Raw genomic sequence first — 16,452 nt, forward strand, 5'->3', positions numbered from 1 at the left:
GCTGTTATAGAGTGCTTTGCTGTGATGCCATCTCCATTCCCTTGTTTACATAATGCTCCTGGGAAGAGAGGACATACATGTCTATATTTGCATTATATTTGTGCACACACACACACAAGCACATGCAAAATGATTTTTGCGCGTTGGTATTTCAGCATGATGCCCATCTATCTTTCTGACATCTAACCCAATCCCTCGAGGGTAACTGAATTTAATCCTGAACATTAGATAAGCACCCTCTGCCTGATCGTATAAATGTGTGTGTGTGTGTGTGTGTGTGTGTGTGCGCGCACGCTCGCGTGTGGTTGAGGGTGACTCCAACAACAGGTTTTGACTGGAACTTCTCTCTTTGTCTATCTGTCTCTCTCGCTTCCAGAGGATCGACATGAATTGTCATGGCGCCGGAACAAAGGTAAGCAGGGAAATGTTAAGTCTATTTTAAAAAGTGCTGTGTTCATAGAATTATAATTGTTGTATTAAATGTTGAAGTTAAATGTTGCATAAAATGATTAATTTATAAATAAAAAAATTTGATCTTGTGGTACAATCAACTGAAAAGTAATAAAATATTTTCTGTACAAAAGCCTACATTTTTGTGTACACAACTTATTGCTCATTTTAGATGGACATGATGTGTAATGAAATCCAAACATTGGTAAATAATCTGTTTCAAATAAGTGCTTTAGAGTGCATATAAAATGGATCAAATGTGATATAAGCATAAACAAAATGGGATATACCAAATAACCGTCAAGGCTCAGGTGCTGGTTTCTGCCCACTGTTAAGACGTTTTCTGACGTTCTTGTTAAGACGTTTAAGATGTTTCCACTATCACACCTCCCAAAAGGCTTGCTGGAACTGATTATGCTGATTGAAGCCCCGTTCACACTACACGCGACCAAGCAACGCGATACCATTCATTATCAATGGTGAGCATGCGACTTCCGGCGACCAGTGGGGCGTGTCCAGCGACGCGACAAAGTTTAGAAATGTCAGAGCCCGTCTAACGGCCTTGGCACTTCCTATTAGCCCCATTGTGTATCATCTTGGTTGCAGTTCCATTAGAATTCCACTGGAGGTGATCACGGGCAAGAGCAGAATGAATGGGAGTCTATGGGGCTAAACGGCTAAATGTGTCTCTTTCACCTGCTTGTCGTTAAATCAAAATAGATTTTATTGTTGATTCCGCAAGTTCAATATAGATTATCGGCCAAAAGTCGAATGAACGAGTACTTATGTCCTTTTGATTTCTTACAGGTTAGGCCGTTGTTGGCCGGAACACGCTACCCAGATAGCAAACTGACATTGAATCAACGTGGAAATATGACATCGAAACAACGTTGATCTGATATTGTTTTGCTCATCGAATTAACGTTGAACCAACGTCAGGCGCGTCATTCTTTCAAAACTAACGGAAAATCAACTTGAAATCAACGCGTCGTTTCAACGTTATGAAAGCAAACCAATTGTCGATTTTCATTTAGCTTTGAAGAATGCCGCATCTGACGTTGGTTCAACGTTAATTCGATGAGCAAAATCAACGTTGTTTCAATGTCACGAGAGACGTCGTTTCCACGTTGATTCAATGTCAGTTTGCTGTCTGGGTAGCATTCTGCTATTGTGTGACGTCATCACATTTTTGAACGGATTTTTAGAACAGATAAGTGAACTTAAAAATGCAATTTTCAGCTGAGTGTATTTTCTTAGCCCTCCCTTTTGAATGCAACTTTCAAATTACTTGACAAAAAATTTCATCCTGAGAAAAGTGGATTTCTGGGGGTGAAACCCCATTGACTCCCATTCATTCTGCACTCGACCGCAAGCGCCCCTGCATGGACAGAGACGCGTTACTGCAGCCAGTCCAGAACCCAGAAGTAACCAGCCAGTGCCAATTCTCTTCAATTAGACATTATCTGGAAATCTTTAACTTTATGCAAATGAAGGGCGATTTCCGCGAGCGACAACCAATAGGAGTGAAGTCAGTGGAGCGCGTCACTCTTCAGTGCTGAGTCTGACCGAGGCAAGTTGAATGAGAAGCTCATTTTAGCAGTCAGAAACTGTCCTATAATTCATGATATATCTCCGTGTACATACAGTGGTGTTCGTCGTACTGACTCCGTGACTGAATGGTTTCAGGGAACCCAGATAGACTGGTATTTGCCCGTTTGCTGCAGTTAAATTGCCGCGATGGCAAAGAGCACTCACTGTTTCTCGTTCATCTTTAATATTATGCATTTTATACTGATTCCATTTATATTTAGACTTTTCCTTACCAAATATTTGTTTGTAGTGGCAATAAACCGTCACTCACAAACATTACTAGGCAACCAGTGGTGGGGAACGCCCTACAGCGCAGCCACAGGCGACCTGCAGCGACAAAGTCGCGTGTAGTGTGAACGGGGCTTGAGTTCTGGAAGAACTGCAGGGACCAGAGCAATATACAGTCATGGGACCCAGAATTCAGTCAACGGCCATATCCACAAGCCTATCTGTTAAGTAAACAGTTAGACATTGACGGACCGTCTCGTTGAGCAATGTGATATTCTCCAAAAGCATTAGTGAACATTTTACACAAACAATGTGGCTGTACATCATTATATATCTAATGTAACTCTGTAGTTGTCAAGTCTGTGAAAACTTGGATTGGTTCAGTCGTTTCTTGGTTTTCCTGCCACATGCAAAGAAAATACTATAGCTTATACCAAGAAGGTCAAAAATTGGCTGTTTTTTATCACACCCTTAGTCTTTTGTTGGTAGATACTCTTCTACAACATTATGAGAGCAAAAAGAAGCATGTTTCTTTATTGACAGCCACTGTGTATTCTGAATATTTTACCAATTAAGTAACACATACATTTTATTAGATTTTTTCCAGTTGGAGATTTTTAGAGTATAATTGAGTTTTTTTCCCCTTGTCTCCTGCCTTAGATAAGTGATTAGGCACATGACAAATGTCCCCAGAACAAAGGCTCCAGTTACTTTTGAGACCCCATACTGGTTATTTGCCTACAGTTGAGTTCCTCTTCTCTCTTCTGTCATTACTTGTGCCTGTTGTCCTCTGAATACTGTAATTATCAGGACCCCATTTTATCACGTTTCCAACAAACATTACACGTATCTTATTTTTGTTTTGGCAGCTGCCTATTATCTCAAATTGCTGAGCCACAGCCGATGATGAGGTTTGTGTTTTTTTGTGTTGATGACACTGAGATGTTGTCTGGACTAGCCCTGGTGCCAGTGACAAATGACAGGGTCTAGCAACATCTAACTTACTACTAAAGCAGAAGTTAACACTAATGATACAAAACCACACCTCTGATGAAAAGACCTGTAGGTGTGAATATACTGTTATTATAGATACAGTGAATAATACAGTAAAACAGTTTAAAACCCATGACAGAACTCATAAACATGCATCATCACAACTGAGATCAAGAAAACCACATGCAAAATGTACATAATGCCATAACATAGTGCATACAGAGAGGTTAATTAAATACTGTATTTAGATTTTGTTTTCATTTAAATCAAAGACTGAACATTATGAAGAAATATTTAAATTATATATATATATATATATATATATATATATATATATATATATATTTCTGATCCAATGCAAGCAAATGTGTGACACTATTTAAACACTTTGTTTTCCACTGATGCAAAAGGTGGACGTGACATACCAAATTCTAACAAAGTCATTCGTTTAATTTTTTCACTGAAATTGGTTCATATATTTTTCATTATTATTATTATTTGTATCAGTGGTAGTGGTACATATTCAAAAACACTTCTCATATATTTTGCTGTACTGCACTGACCCTAAGTTATGGTAAAAAAAGCAAAGAATCAGCTCTGACCCCTGCCGTCTTCACAGTGATATCTTCTGCTCTAGTAGCACGGTGTGTGTGTGAAGTCATGTTAATAACAGTATGAGTGTTTAAGTGTATGTAGACACAAAGACGGCAGAAATGTAGAACTTCAAAGTGCATTCAGGCTAATTGCTGTGTTTGCTGTGGTCTTCTAAAGCGTGCTGTTGAACATGCCATTTCATCACTTTGAAACAGAACACTATCTTTTTTATTTTGAGAGGCTTGTCTTGTTAAACGGCATGTCACTGTGGTAAATAATCAACCCTATATATCATTTCTTATACTACTTTTGAGTGAGATTGTGATGTGTGAGGTTTAGATGTTTAGCTGTAAGTATTTATTAAATTACTTATTTATTACATTTTGTTATTTTATTAAATTATTTGATACATAGATTTGTTACATAGTTAGCTATAATTGGTTCTCTGTATCACTCGCACTGGATTGGCCACTGACATTTCACATCCCGTGTGGCTGGAAACAATCATTCCTCTCACAATGAAGAGATGTAAAATTACATTTCAGATTTATTGATTTTTATTTTTTTATAGTAAATGGCAGGCTAACAAACCACTGGTCCTGCTGACTAGTGTGTAAACATTTATCCAATAAACACACTTAAAGAAGTCCAGAGACCTGATAGTCTCCTGGCAAAATAGCAGCAAAATCAATCCTAATTCAATCAGAGACAGCAAAACAAATCCACCCATATTGTTCTCTGTGTAACCCTCAGGGAGTGTAAGAGAGAGAGACATGCCTAGGGGAATCCCACTGAGGAAAACCAAAAAGAACTTATCATTCTCATTACAAACCAAATCACTTTGAAGCTTCTTTTAATAGTATTTCTCTTCTATTTAAATGTAATATTCTGTAATCTGAGTTTATGCCACCTATTCCACTGTATTTTACTATAAATCAAACTATTCTTTTGCAGATGAAGGCTAAATTGATATGAGGATTGTTATATCTGTATATTGATTTGTAAATTCATCTTTGTAAAAGAAAATGTGTGCTTGACACTGACAGTGACCAAATATGAGCATATTCATATGGTATTTTTGTGTGCATTGTTAACATGTATAAAGGAATATGAATAAGAGAGAAACTTGACTTTTGATTTAAATGTTTGTGGATTCTTTTTTTTACTTGAAATGACGAGGAATGTTTGGCAAACATGCTACAGAAACATCTTTTCCTCTGTGATTTACTCATATTTCAAATAAAAGGGTACTTATTTGCTTGCGCAATCTAACAATTTGTGTGAGCTTATTGCACTCAAGGTGCACAAACAGCTCCACAGAATGATACAGCAATATTTTAAGTTTATCAACACCTGCTTCATAGTGAGAGGCCTTTCTGTAAAAGTAATGCCATTTTAATGACTGAAATGCACCCATAGCACAGGGATTGCAAAGAGGATGAAATCACTTGAATGTGAACTTGAATGAAGAAAATATAGTAGGCCTATTATTTACATGTTAAGCCATCGCACTGAATACAAATAAGAAAGCTGACCCTCAATCAGAAAATATGTAACATGGTTCAAAACCAAAAAGTCAAAGTGCTAAACACAGCTGACCATGGCTATAAAGCTCCACTTTAGCAGCATGGTACTAGTCTTATGCTAAAAGGAACAAAGTGTGTGAAATGCAGAAAGACTTCTATACCTGCTATTTTCTGATAGCTCCAATGTACTGTGCTATGGCCCATTTTTGACTTGAGATGGCAAAATCGCTGGTGATTCACTGCATATTAAAGTTCACTGGTGTTCCTGGCTCCACGAATGTTCACTGAATGTCAACTGACGTTTTACTGACTGATGCTCTTCTCTTAGCATTGACCGTACATCTGGTGCTACACATGTAGCAGTTGTGCTAAACACGCTTACAGCTCCTCCCTTTGAACCTGTTGTGATGGAGAGCTTGTGCGTTCTCTCTCTGAAGGCAATGCTGTTATTCATTTCGACTTCAGTCAAGCGTATTGGACACCTTCAGGCCCTGTAAGGCTATGACTCTTGTCTGGAAATTGGGCCGGCGCTCTTCTATTCTCTCCTTCCCTTCTGGAGTTGGGCAAAGCGCATAAATCGCACATGCTCTGTGCTCTGAGGGCACTTCACCAATACTGGTACAATTCAATTCAAGCTGACGGAACTGTTCTTGAAGACTGCTTAAAAGGTCTGTCCATTTTCAATTAGAGACATTTTCACTGGGTTGTTGATGCCATAGTGTTTGATTACAATTTACAATGTCTCAGATTTTGTTACCATGAAAGTGGACAATTGTAAAACACATCGTACTCGCAACCCATTCATCTAAGGCTGCGTTTGTATCCGGATGTTACCTGTATCCAGATGTTACCTGTATCCGGATGTTATCCACATACGCGCTTCCGATCGTTATGTTATCCGAACACCATGTCCAGGTTCGGAGGTAGTCTAGGACGCATTGTGATCGGATCTCAGTGTAATGTAAACGCAATCCAGCCATCGTGTCTACATTCACAGGTGGACGTCACACCTCTCTCCGGAATGGAGAGCTGCGTGGTTTTGCGATAGGACAGTCGAGTGCGAAGAACATGTAGGCTACATCGCAAATATACTGAAATGTTTCCCTTCACAGTTTGCACCTGAAAGTGGCAGGACCATTCATTTTTTGTAAAGAAAGGACATTTTTCCCACCACAGCTGGCAACGTTCTCGGACACATACGTCTCTCTGTACCATTTCCATTACGGCATCTATCAACATTATTAGTAGCCTACTTGCAGCCTCTTCATCCTCCTCATTTAGCAAAATTTGTAAAATGTCCCCCGACTGAAAACTGTTTTTTATAGAAAACACCCCAGATAGCAAACTGACATTGAATCAACGTGGAAATATGACATCGAAACAACGTTGATCTGACATTGTTTTGGTCATCGAATTAACGTTGAACCAACGTCAGACGCGTCATTCATTCAAAAATAACGGAAACTCAACTTGAAATCAACGCGTTGTTTCAACGTTATGAAAGCAAACCAATTTTCGATTTTCATTTAGCTTTGAAGAATGCCGCGTCTGACGTTGGTTCAACGTTAATTCGATGAGCAAAATCAACGTTGTTTCAATGTCATGAGAGACGTCGTTTCCACGTTGATTCAATGTCAGTTTGCTGTCTGGGACACCACTTCAGGTCGACCAAAGCCATCCTTTTTTTTTCTTTTTTTTTTTGCGGGAAATCGAGATCTGATCTATTATCCAGATACAGAAGACACTTGATGTGGACAGGTGTAAACGCACCGTGTCCTGATTGGCTCATGATCTGGTCTGCTTGATCGAATGGTAATGCAAAGTATAAATGCAGCCTAACATGTGGTCATTCTGGGTAGAAAAAAAGTACCCTCAAACGCAAACAATAGCACCCTCCGTTGATACTGTATTAAAGGGTTAGTTCGCCCAAAAATGAAAATTAAGTCATTAATTACTCACCCCCATGCTGTTCCAACCCCGTAAGACTTCCGTTCATCTTCGGAGCACAAATGAAGATATTTTTTATTAAATTTGAGAGCCGAATCAAAAAATAACAAAAATAACGACTTTATTCGACTATTCCTTTTCTTCCTTGTTGGCCAGAAACAAGACTTCAAGAGATTTCCACGACGCATGCGCGAGAACTTAACTGAAGTAGTTGAAGGAGATCGCAATTCTCGCGCATGCGTCGTGGAAATCTATTGAAGTCTCGTTTCAGGCCAACAAGGAAGAAAAGGAATAGTCGAATAAAGTCGTTATTCTTGTTTGTTTTTTCGCACAAAAAGTATTCTCGTCGCTTGAAAAACTTATAGTTGAGCCACTGTAGTCACATGGAATATTTAAACATTTTCTTCATTGACTTTCTAGGCCGTCAAGTGTAGTGTTAATTTCGTTAACGAAAACTAAACGAAAATATTTTCGTCAACGCACATTTTTCACCGAACGAAAACTAGACGAGACGAGACTAAAATCCCCACTAATAAACAATAACTGGGACTAAATCAGAAATAATTTTCGTAGACTAATAAAGACGAGACGAAAATGCAGTTCGGTAAATAAAGACTGGGCTAAAATCTATGGACATTTTATTTCACGAACAAAGACGAGACGAAAATGACATATTATTATATGATATGGTTTTGTCAAATCCTGTCTCCTCCTCCGCCTCCTCCTCGTCAGCTCTTCCGCCACACACACCCACGTTCAAACCTGGAGCGGGCGGGCACAGTCAGTCAGAGTAGCCTACACAACACAATAGAGCAGACAGGAGCTGGATTCACGGTGATGCGGCGGCGACAGGTTAAAAGTAAAACATGCTTTGCACGGGGCTCGGTATAAAGAAGAGACGTGATATATGGACACATTTTGTTACAATGATAAACTAACTAATGATGGCTAACTTTCATAGCATTTAGTATCCAGGCTGGCTATGTTGCGTTAGCTTCTTTAGCACGTAGCGACCGTAGCCACTTGTTGATAGAATTGTATGTGAAGTTAAATTTATGCTAACTTAGATATGTTATACTGGCCGGGCAACTATAGTTTCAGTTAAATTTGATTAAAGCAGACAGACGCTTTAAAAAGATTAGTTAAAAAGATTTCATACGTTCTAGCAAGCTATGCCTTGTTTCACCTTAAATACTGTACCTTTATATACCATGTGAACTAGCTGGCAGGAAAGCACTTTTGTTGTATCAGTTGGAGTTTTTTTTTTTTTTTTCACAACATTGACCTCAAATCTATTTATTTTATTATTCTATGTGAACTAGCTTTAAACAGCCAGCACTTGTGTTAAGTTCATAATACACTTTATTTTATTTATTTGTTTCCTTCGTCAGGTGTATTTTATTTGTTTTAATGCAAGCATTTGTGTTTGTGTCTTTGAACCTTAACAATGTTCAAAATAAATATGCAAATATTGTCAGAACATCTTCCATGTCTGCATGTGTTCCTTAAAATTGTGTTTTTTTATCAAAAAGATGAGAGAAAATGTTGAAATGTGAAATAATTTTAGGAACTGTTAAATATTATCTGCTGACAAAAAAGTAAAAGGTTAAAATGATGTCCTGACTAAAACTAGACTAAAATGTTGACAGTTTTTTTTTTTTGACTAAAACTAAACGAATAAAATTATGTTTTCTTGGACTAAAATAAAGACTAAAATGCTCGACTTATAGTCGACTAAAACTAGACTAAATAAAAATGGGATGATGTCGACTAAATGTGATAAAAACTAACAAGCGATGCTGAAACTGGACAAAAACTGAAACTAAATTTAAAAATGGCTGGTAAAATTAACACTAGTCAAGTGTCATTCCCTTAGGAGCTTACTGTATGTGGTAGTGATTCGGCTCTCAAATTTAATCAAAAATATCTTCATTTGTGTTCCAAAGACGAACGAAGGTCTTACGGGGTTGGTACAGCATGGGGGTGAGTAATTAATGACTTAATTTTCATTTTTGGGTGAACTAACCCTTTTGGCAAAGCACTCAAATGCAAGCACTCAAATGCATCCATTACAACTTTGCAGTGGTGAGCAATGTATCCAATCACAGACATAGTTGTTTATCTCTTGAATGCAATATAAGAGTCAAAAAAGAGATTGTTTTAGCTTTACAGTAGTTATTATCCAGCTAAAGTTAGTTTGATTGATTCAATTCCATTGCAAAGATCATTAGTTATTAACTTTGGGGGCGCTTACATCACACCATTCTAACAGAAAACCCTCAAAGGGTTAGTTCACCCAAAAAGGGTTAGTTCAAGCGTGTAGTCAAAATTGACCTCACCAAATTACTTGTCTGGCCTTAAAGGGTTCATCAGATGCAAAAATCACTTTTATATGGTGTTTGCATATGTGTCTTTGCAGTGTGTCATACAATGAAAAAAATCCATTCACTCCTATTTTTTTTAATCCTCAAAATGTCACGATCCACACACGGGAAACGGGTTAAATCCAAAAGCAGTATTTTAATAGAGGATAATCCAAACTCGTAGTCACACATGCAGGGTCAAACCAATAGAAGCCATCAAAACAAATAAAAAAACCAGGAACTAGGAACTAAACACAGACCAGAAGTGGTGTGACACAAAATACAAGGACTCTGTGAAACACACTGAACAGACAGGGTTATATACACAGGGAATGGGCTATATGCACGCATAAGTTCCGCATTTGACGTAAGGATGCTCGTCCATTTCCGTTTGTGTAGATTAAAGCGGAGGAAAACCGGAGAAAACGGGATTATGGCAGAGTCTTCAATATTTACTGTCCTCCCGTCTTTGAAACGAAACGTACATGCGTTTAGATGTAATTTTATATATAGTTATGTTTATTTAATATAATTTTAAAAAGAAGCATAAACACAACGAGGGGTGTCTGTTTTATCTGTTTTTGTGACTAACGTTTCATTAGTATAACCATGGAGTTCAAAATTCAATATAAACTCTCGGTATTGCATTGGACTCTATGATCGGCGGAAGTTATCGAGCATCCTTAATCCTTCACCGGAAATAACGCCGTGCATAGAGCCCATAGTCAATGATAATGGGGAAATGGCTGAGTGCAGTGATCAGTGATGAGGAACAGCTGAGTGCAATGATAAGACAAGGATCGTGGGAATTGTAGTTCATAAGTGAATGACACCGTGGGGAAGGAGGACATCTAGTGGACACCTGGGTAACACAAACCCTGTAACACTGTGACATAAAAAGCCTAAACACTCTCTATCAAGCCTTTTGGATTTTCTTTTGGATGACATTGCTCATGCTCCGCTCACGACCACATGCTATCCCGTATTAGCATATTTCCATCCTCAGCTATTTGTATACTGTCCACCAAGGCAGGTTGCTCATTATCATTTAAAGACACATGCACTGAAATGGGTTGTTGTAAGCTGTTTTTGAGGAGGTAAAAAGATTGTTGTTTTACACAACCATTGAGGAATTTTAACCAAAGTATGTTACAAAGTTTACATGAAGAATCAAAGAATCACACCAACTTGTGGAAAACGGGCATCCAATGACCCCTTTAAAAACTCAATACAGAATTGTTTGTCGCTTCTGCGTATCCATGTGAACTGGAATCATTTTGACAATGTTTTATCTGTACAGAGGTAAAGGGAAGGAAATGAGGCCTTCACAGGGGGAGACACTTCAGTACTGTCCGGGCGCAGGTCCTTCATCAGATCTGGTTCTGGTAAGAACTCTAGCTGCTGCGTTTTGGACCAGCAGTAGTTTGTTCATTAAGCATGCAGGGCAACCACCCATAAGAGGATTACAGTAATTTAGCCTTGATGTCAACAACGAATTAACTAGCTGTTACGCATTTGTCATTGAAAGCATATGTCTTAATTTAGATATATTTTTAAGAATTAATAATGTGGTTTTACAGATACTAGAACTTTCAAATGAAAGATTGGTTTCAAAGAGCACACCCAGGTTCCTAACCGACGACAAAGACTGGACAGAGCAGCCTTCAAGTGTTAAACATTATTCTAGGTTATTACGTGAGGACATTTTTTGTCCAATGATAAGAATCTCTGTTTTTTTTCAGAATTAACCCTTTAGGCGCCAGTTTTTTTCCCCTAAAACGTTCGATTTTGACATCTTAACGTCATATGGTGGCAGCAATCATGGATTATAGAATTTTTGAAAAGTCACGTTTAAATGATAAAATGCAGCACTTCTTTCCCCGCAAATTTTCCATCACCTTCTGTATGCTATATTGCACGATACTGAATGCTCAGATATATAGTAAGCAGTAAACAAACTGTGTAAATCATTACTAATAAATGGTAGAACAAACCATATTTATGTAGTTGTTGGCCTTTTGCTGTAGAGATTTTCCATTTACCACATACAGTAGGCACTCTGATTCCATGTATGGGGCAAGACCTGTTTAGTTCAAAAGATCACTCGTTACGGCAAACCACAGATCATTAGTGATGATACGAGCAGTGCGAACGCGGCCAGATCTGCCTCGCGCCAAGTATGCACACTATTGCGACTCCCAGGGGCGCTGCTAAGGATTTTGGGCCCCATGAAAATAATCTTGACAGCCCCCCCCCCTCCCCCCTTTTCATATTAATTTACATAAAATCATGCGCTTTTATGGTATTTTGACTTATTATTCTCATGTATTTAAGTCAATCAGACAATTGAACTCCATCCCATGTCCACTTTCGTAATTTGTCCTCTGTAATGCAAAGCCGTGCACCCACGACACCCTGCTCAATCGAAACGTATTGAGATACGTAGGAATTGATAAAAAAGTAGAATGGAAAGAGAAACGGGTAGTGTAAATAAGCAATCAATGTTTATAAGAGGAACAGATGGAAAATAAATAATTGATATTGTCAGATCATTTAAAAATAAGAAGTCAACTGACTGAAATGACATGGACATGTCTGTGGTAAAACATTATCGAGTGTGTTGAGAAACCCCTGGTAACATATATGCAATTTGTCTCTTTAAAATGGCATATTTCCTAAAAAAAAATGGAAATTGCTAAAGTTAAACCCATATATAAAACTGGAGATAGATACCTTTTCAAATTATAAGCCCATTTCTTTGCTTTCACAATTTTCAAAAATATTGGTAAAATTAGTTTACACAAGATTAAATGATTTTCTTATAAAATATGATATACTAAGCAAGCAACAATATGGGTTTAGAAGTATTAGAACAACCTCACATTTTTTGACACCAGGAAACAGCAAAGAGAGTAATTTAAAGTTAATAATTTTAACAATCAAATATACTTTTTTAGCACCACAATTTTACTTGTCTCCTCTTTGTCATGGGCCCCGAGAATCGTCATCGTTTACCCCCCCTTTACGGCACGCCTGTTTGTATCTCATTCTACTCTTAATATCTTGGGCTTGACTGAGACCTGAATTCGTCCAGAAGACTCTCTCTAACAACTTCTCTTTCTCTCAACTTTCTTGACGAGACTTGGGCACTTAAACAAGGTATTCCCCTGAAGAGATGTGAAGAGACCACTCCCCTTACCCGGTCTCATCCCAAGACGTCATATAACTGACGTTTTGGGACGTCTTTTGACCATACGTCAATATTCGCCTTTTTAGGGCCCTCTTAAACGTCGGTAGATGAGGTTATGGGATCCTACCTCTACCCCAGACCTAAACCTAACCCGTCACCTAACTGACGTTAAAGGTAAAGCGTCAGTTGTATGACGGCCCAGGATCGCCATCTACCGACGTTTAAGGGGGCCCTAAAAAGGCGGATATTGACGTACGGTCAAAAAACGTCCCAAGACGTCAGTTATATGACTTTTTGGGATGAGACTGTGTTAAGATGGAAGTTCTCTTCCTGAGGTTCATCTGCGGTCCATCCCCTTATCTCTCAGGCAACCACCACAAGACTCTTTCTTTTTTAGTTTTTCACTCCCCTTATTCCCCCGTAGTACTGGGACACTTGGCTAGTTAAGCATAACCCCCCACATTAACTGTTCTAATAATAGTATCCTCTCATGGAACCTGTCTTGTCATGTCGAATGTTTATTGTCTGCTAATCCTCCTGTTTCTCTTGTATCTGTGTTTCAGGAGAACCCAGATGATTTGACTGGGGTCCCGAAGGAGTATTATGATTTGCGGGTGGTTTTCATCTGTTCTCGGACCACTTCTTTCCCTCCTCACTGTCCTTACAATTGCAGTATTGATCTTCTTCTCGGTGCCACGCCACCCTACGGAAGACTTTTCTCCTTGTCTGCTCCCGAGCGCGATGTGTTAGAGAAATATCTTTTTGAATCCCTTTTTTTTCACTTTAAGTCATTAAGTCATTTCACTTTAAGTCATTTGATTCACTTTAATGAATGGTTAAAACAACTGATCTGTCCAACACGAGCTCAAGAGACATAAATCGGAAACACTTTACAATAAGGTTCCATTTATTAAAGTGTACATTAAATGTGCACTTTAATAAATGGAACCTTATTGTAAAGTGTAAGGTTCATAGATTAATAGAATGTTAACAAATTTTGTTAACATTCTATTAATATTAGTTTCTGCGGATTTACTCCATGACAAAACTACCCCAGTCATTCTAGAATGATTCATTCTTTCCAAATAGAGCAATTCAAGTAATCTGGTGAAATTGTTTTTATATCACAATCACAGAAAAATAAAATATCACAATGTCATTTTTTACCAATATCGTGCAGCCCTAATCCTCGCTATGTGTTTTTTATACAGGGATATCGACATCGGTAAATATCGGTATCGGCCATAACAGCTATGTTAATATCGGTTATCGGTATCGGCCACAAATGTTCACATCGGTGCATCACTAATGCTGCTGATGTGTCACATGCATGGAGTAGTTGGCTTTCAGTTAGCACAAAAAAAGTGGGAGCGAAAAAAATTTAATTACTAAAACCATCACAAAGTTTTTTTTTACTAAGCATGGAGTAGTTTGTTTTTTGTCACAAACTACTCCATGCTTGCATACTGAATAAATGTAATGTGTGGTGCCCAAAAGTTTTTGATTTGTATTTCATACACATTATCACTGTTGTCGAGTACGTTTTCTAGAAAAAAACTTAAGTGTCCTTTTAATGTTATTTAGAGGCCATTTGAGTTTTTTTGTTGTTGTTTCCTTAGACCCAGTAAACCCTACACTGAACTGCAAACAAGCGAATGACAGTAACAGCTTTTAATTTCCTTAGGTTTGACAATAATTGACAACTTCTACAAGTGACAATGTTATGTTTTTGTTAAGGGACTGATCAAGGATTGGGGAAATCAGATTATCCTTACATGTACATCAAGGGGCTCAAGGAGACTCCGCAGGTCAGAACTGCTACTAGTTCCCACTCTGTACATCTGTAACAGTCTTGGGACATACTTGTCGAGTCCATCAAAGAAAGACTGGTGGAGATCAGCAGAAACCAGGCGCATAAACTCAGCACTAATCTATTAAGAGAAAATCCAAAGAAAAAGTCAGTACATAACACAGTAAAAGTTGAGCAAAGAGCTTGGCATTAGTTCAGCTTTGACTATTATAAGGCCATTCAAAAAAAAAAAAAAAATGCTGCACCTGGGAAAAACACAACTAAAAACTAAAAAAGAAAAACAAATCCCCAAAACAACAAATGCATAAACCACTGATATTGAACCAAAACTCAAATCTAAATCTTGAATGACTCCAAAGCTTCACATTTGTAAAGATACAAAATTACCTGTTTTTTTGAAAAAAGTGCTGGCCATCTGTCTTTGATTTCAGACACAGGAGGCTCATTGTGAACAATCTCCTTCCTTCGCAAGGCAAACGTGCTCACCATCAGAGAATCTATAATTTTCCAGTCACTCTTCCTTTTCGTCATCTCCTCCTTCAGAGCTATCCTCTCTTTTTCAAGGCAGTCTGGAGACTTCCCTTCAGGAAAATCTGGCAAAAAGTTAAGCTCAGAACGTTTTGGTTTCTTCATTGTCCTGTTCCCAGTTGGTGTGTCTGTTGACCTTTTTTGATTGACTGTAAGCTCTGGGCATCCAGCAATACGGTACTTCTGACGGAGGTTACCCATCTTAAAAGTGAGGCTGAACTTCCAGCAGTACCACCCCTGTGAAGAACTTGGCTCTCTCAAACAGGGATGCTTTTCAATAAGGGCTTTGGCAACATCCTCAATTTGTTTTGATGTTGGATATGCATTGTGCTCATACATAGCACTCCCTAATTTGTCAAGTATGTCTCTCTTCATTGCAGCATTAACAGGAAGTAGGGACCCATCTTTTTCATAAGTCTCATTTCCCTTTCGGAGCTTAAGTTCAATGTCATAAGAGAAAATCGGTATGTTAAAGGGGTCAGGCCAGTGCTTAGAGCGAGGGTTTGAAAGAGAACAGGCGGAGGTCCCATTGGCCGTCTCAGAACAACTGCTGTCCAAGGAGGATACAGAGGGGGGCATGTTGAGTGGTACCTTTAGTATTACCTTCAGCCTTGTTCTCTCTTTGGGCAGTTCAGACATTTCAGTCAAGTTGCAAAGTTCATTGTTGAACTCTGGATCTTGAAACTGGATAACAATATCACCCTCTAGATCGAGCTTGCTCTTGAGTGTAGCCTTCAGTTCATCCACCGTCTCTGGAAGACTTTCAATCTGGACTCTACGGATGTCATCGTCCGCAAGAATGACGTGAAGCAGCATCCTGGAAGCTTAACAGAAGAGGAATACTACTGGGGTTAAATTCTGTTTTAACTATAAAATTCAACAAAAATAATTAACTAAATGATTAACTTTTTCAGTAAGATAAATTTCTAGTCATCAAGTTAAAGGGATAGTTCAGCTAATTAATTTGTGATATGTTTTAGCTTACCTCAAGGGCATCCAAGTTGTAGGTGTCTTTGTTTCCACAGTATTTTCAATTTTGATATTTTTCGGTCAAACTGTTCTTGTCTATTAGTCATGTAATGGAGGTTTACCCAGATAGCAAAACTGACATTGAATCAACGTGGAAATATGACATCGAAACAACGTTGATCTGACATTGTTTTGCTCATCGAATTAACGTTGAACCAACGTCAGACGAGTCATTCTTTCAAAACTAACGGAAAATCAACTTGA

At 38.4% G+C, this 16,452-nt stretch overlaps 1 protein-coding gene and 1 long non-coding RNA gene across 2 annotated transcripts; one reads left to right on the plus strand and one right to left on the minus strand.

The window, feature by feature from the left end:
- The first annotated feature begins 358 nt into the window (after positions 1-358).
- Positions 359-13,759, plus strand: LOC120495138 (uncharacterized). Its single transcript, XR_005625988.2, has 3 exons — positions 359-412; positions 10,992-11,076; positions 13,445-13,759. It is a non-coding gene; the product is annotated as an uncharacterized LOC120495138 (long non-coding RNA).
- A 721-nt stretch (positions 13,760-14,480) lies between these two features.
- Positions 14,481-15,510, minus strand: LOC148973289 (uncharacterized). The gene is made up of 2 exons (XM_089120783.1): positions 15,079-15,510; positions 14,481-14,812 (listed from the first exon to the last, which is right to left on the minus strand). Exons 1-2 carry the CDS (start codon positions 15,418-15,420, stop codon positions 14,642-14,644), a joined length of 513 nt encoding a protein of 170 aa, XP_088976909.1. The 5' UTR covers positions 15,421-15,510; the 3' UTR covers positions 14,481-14,641.
- Positions 15,511-16,452: the final 942 nt, after the last annotated feature.

This window comes from Pimephales promelas, chromosome 16 (genome assembly GCF_988280905.1).
Source record: "Pimephales promelas chromosome 16, fPimPro1.hap1.1, whole genome shotgun sequence".
In the NCBI taxonomy this organism is placed as follows: domain Eukaryota; kingdom Metazoa; phylum Chordata; class Actinopteri; order Cypriniformes; family Leuciscidae; genus Pimephales; species Pimephales promelas.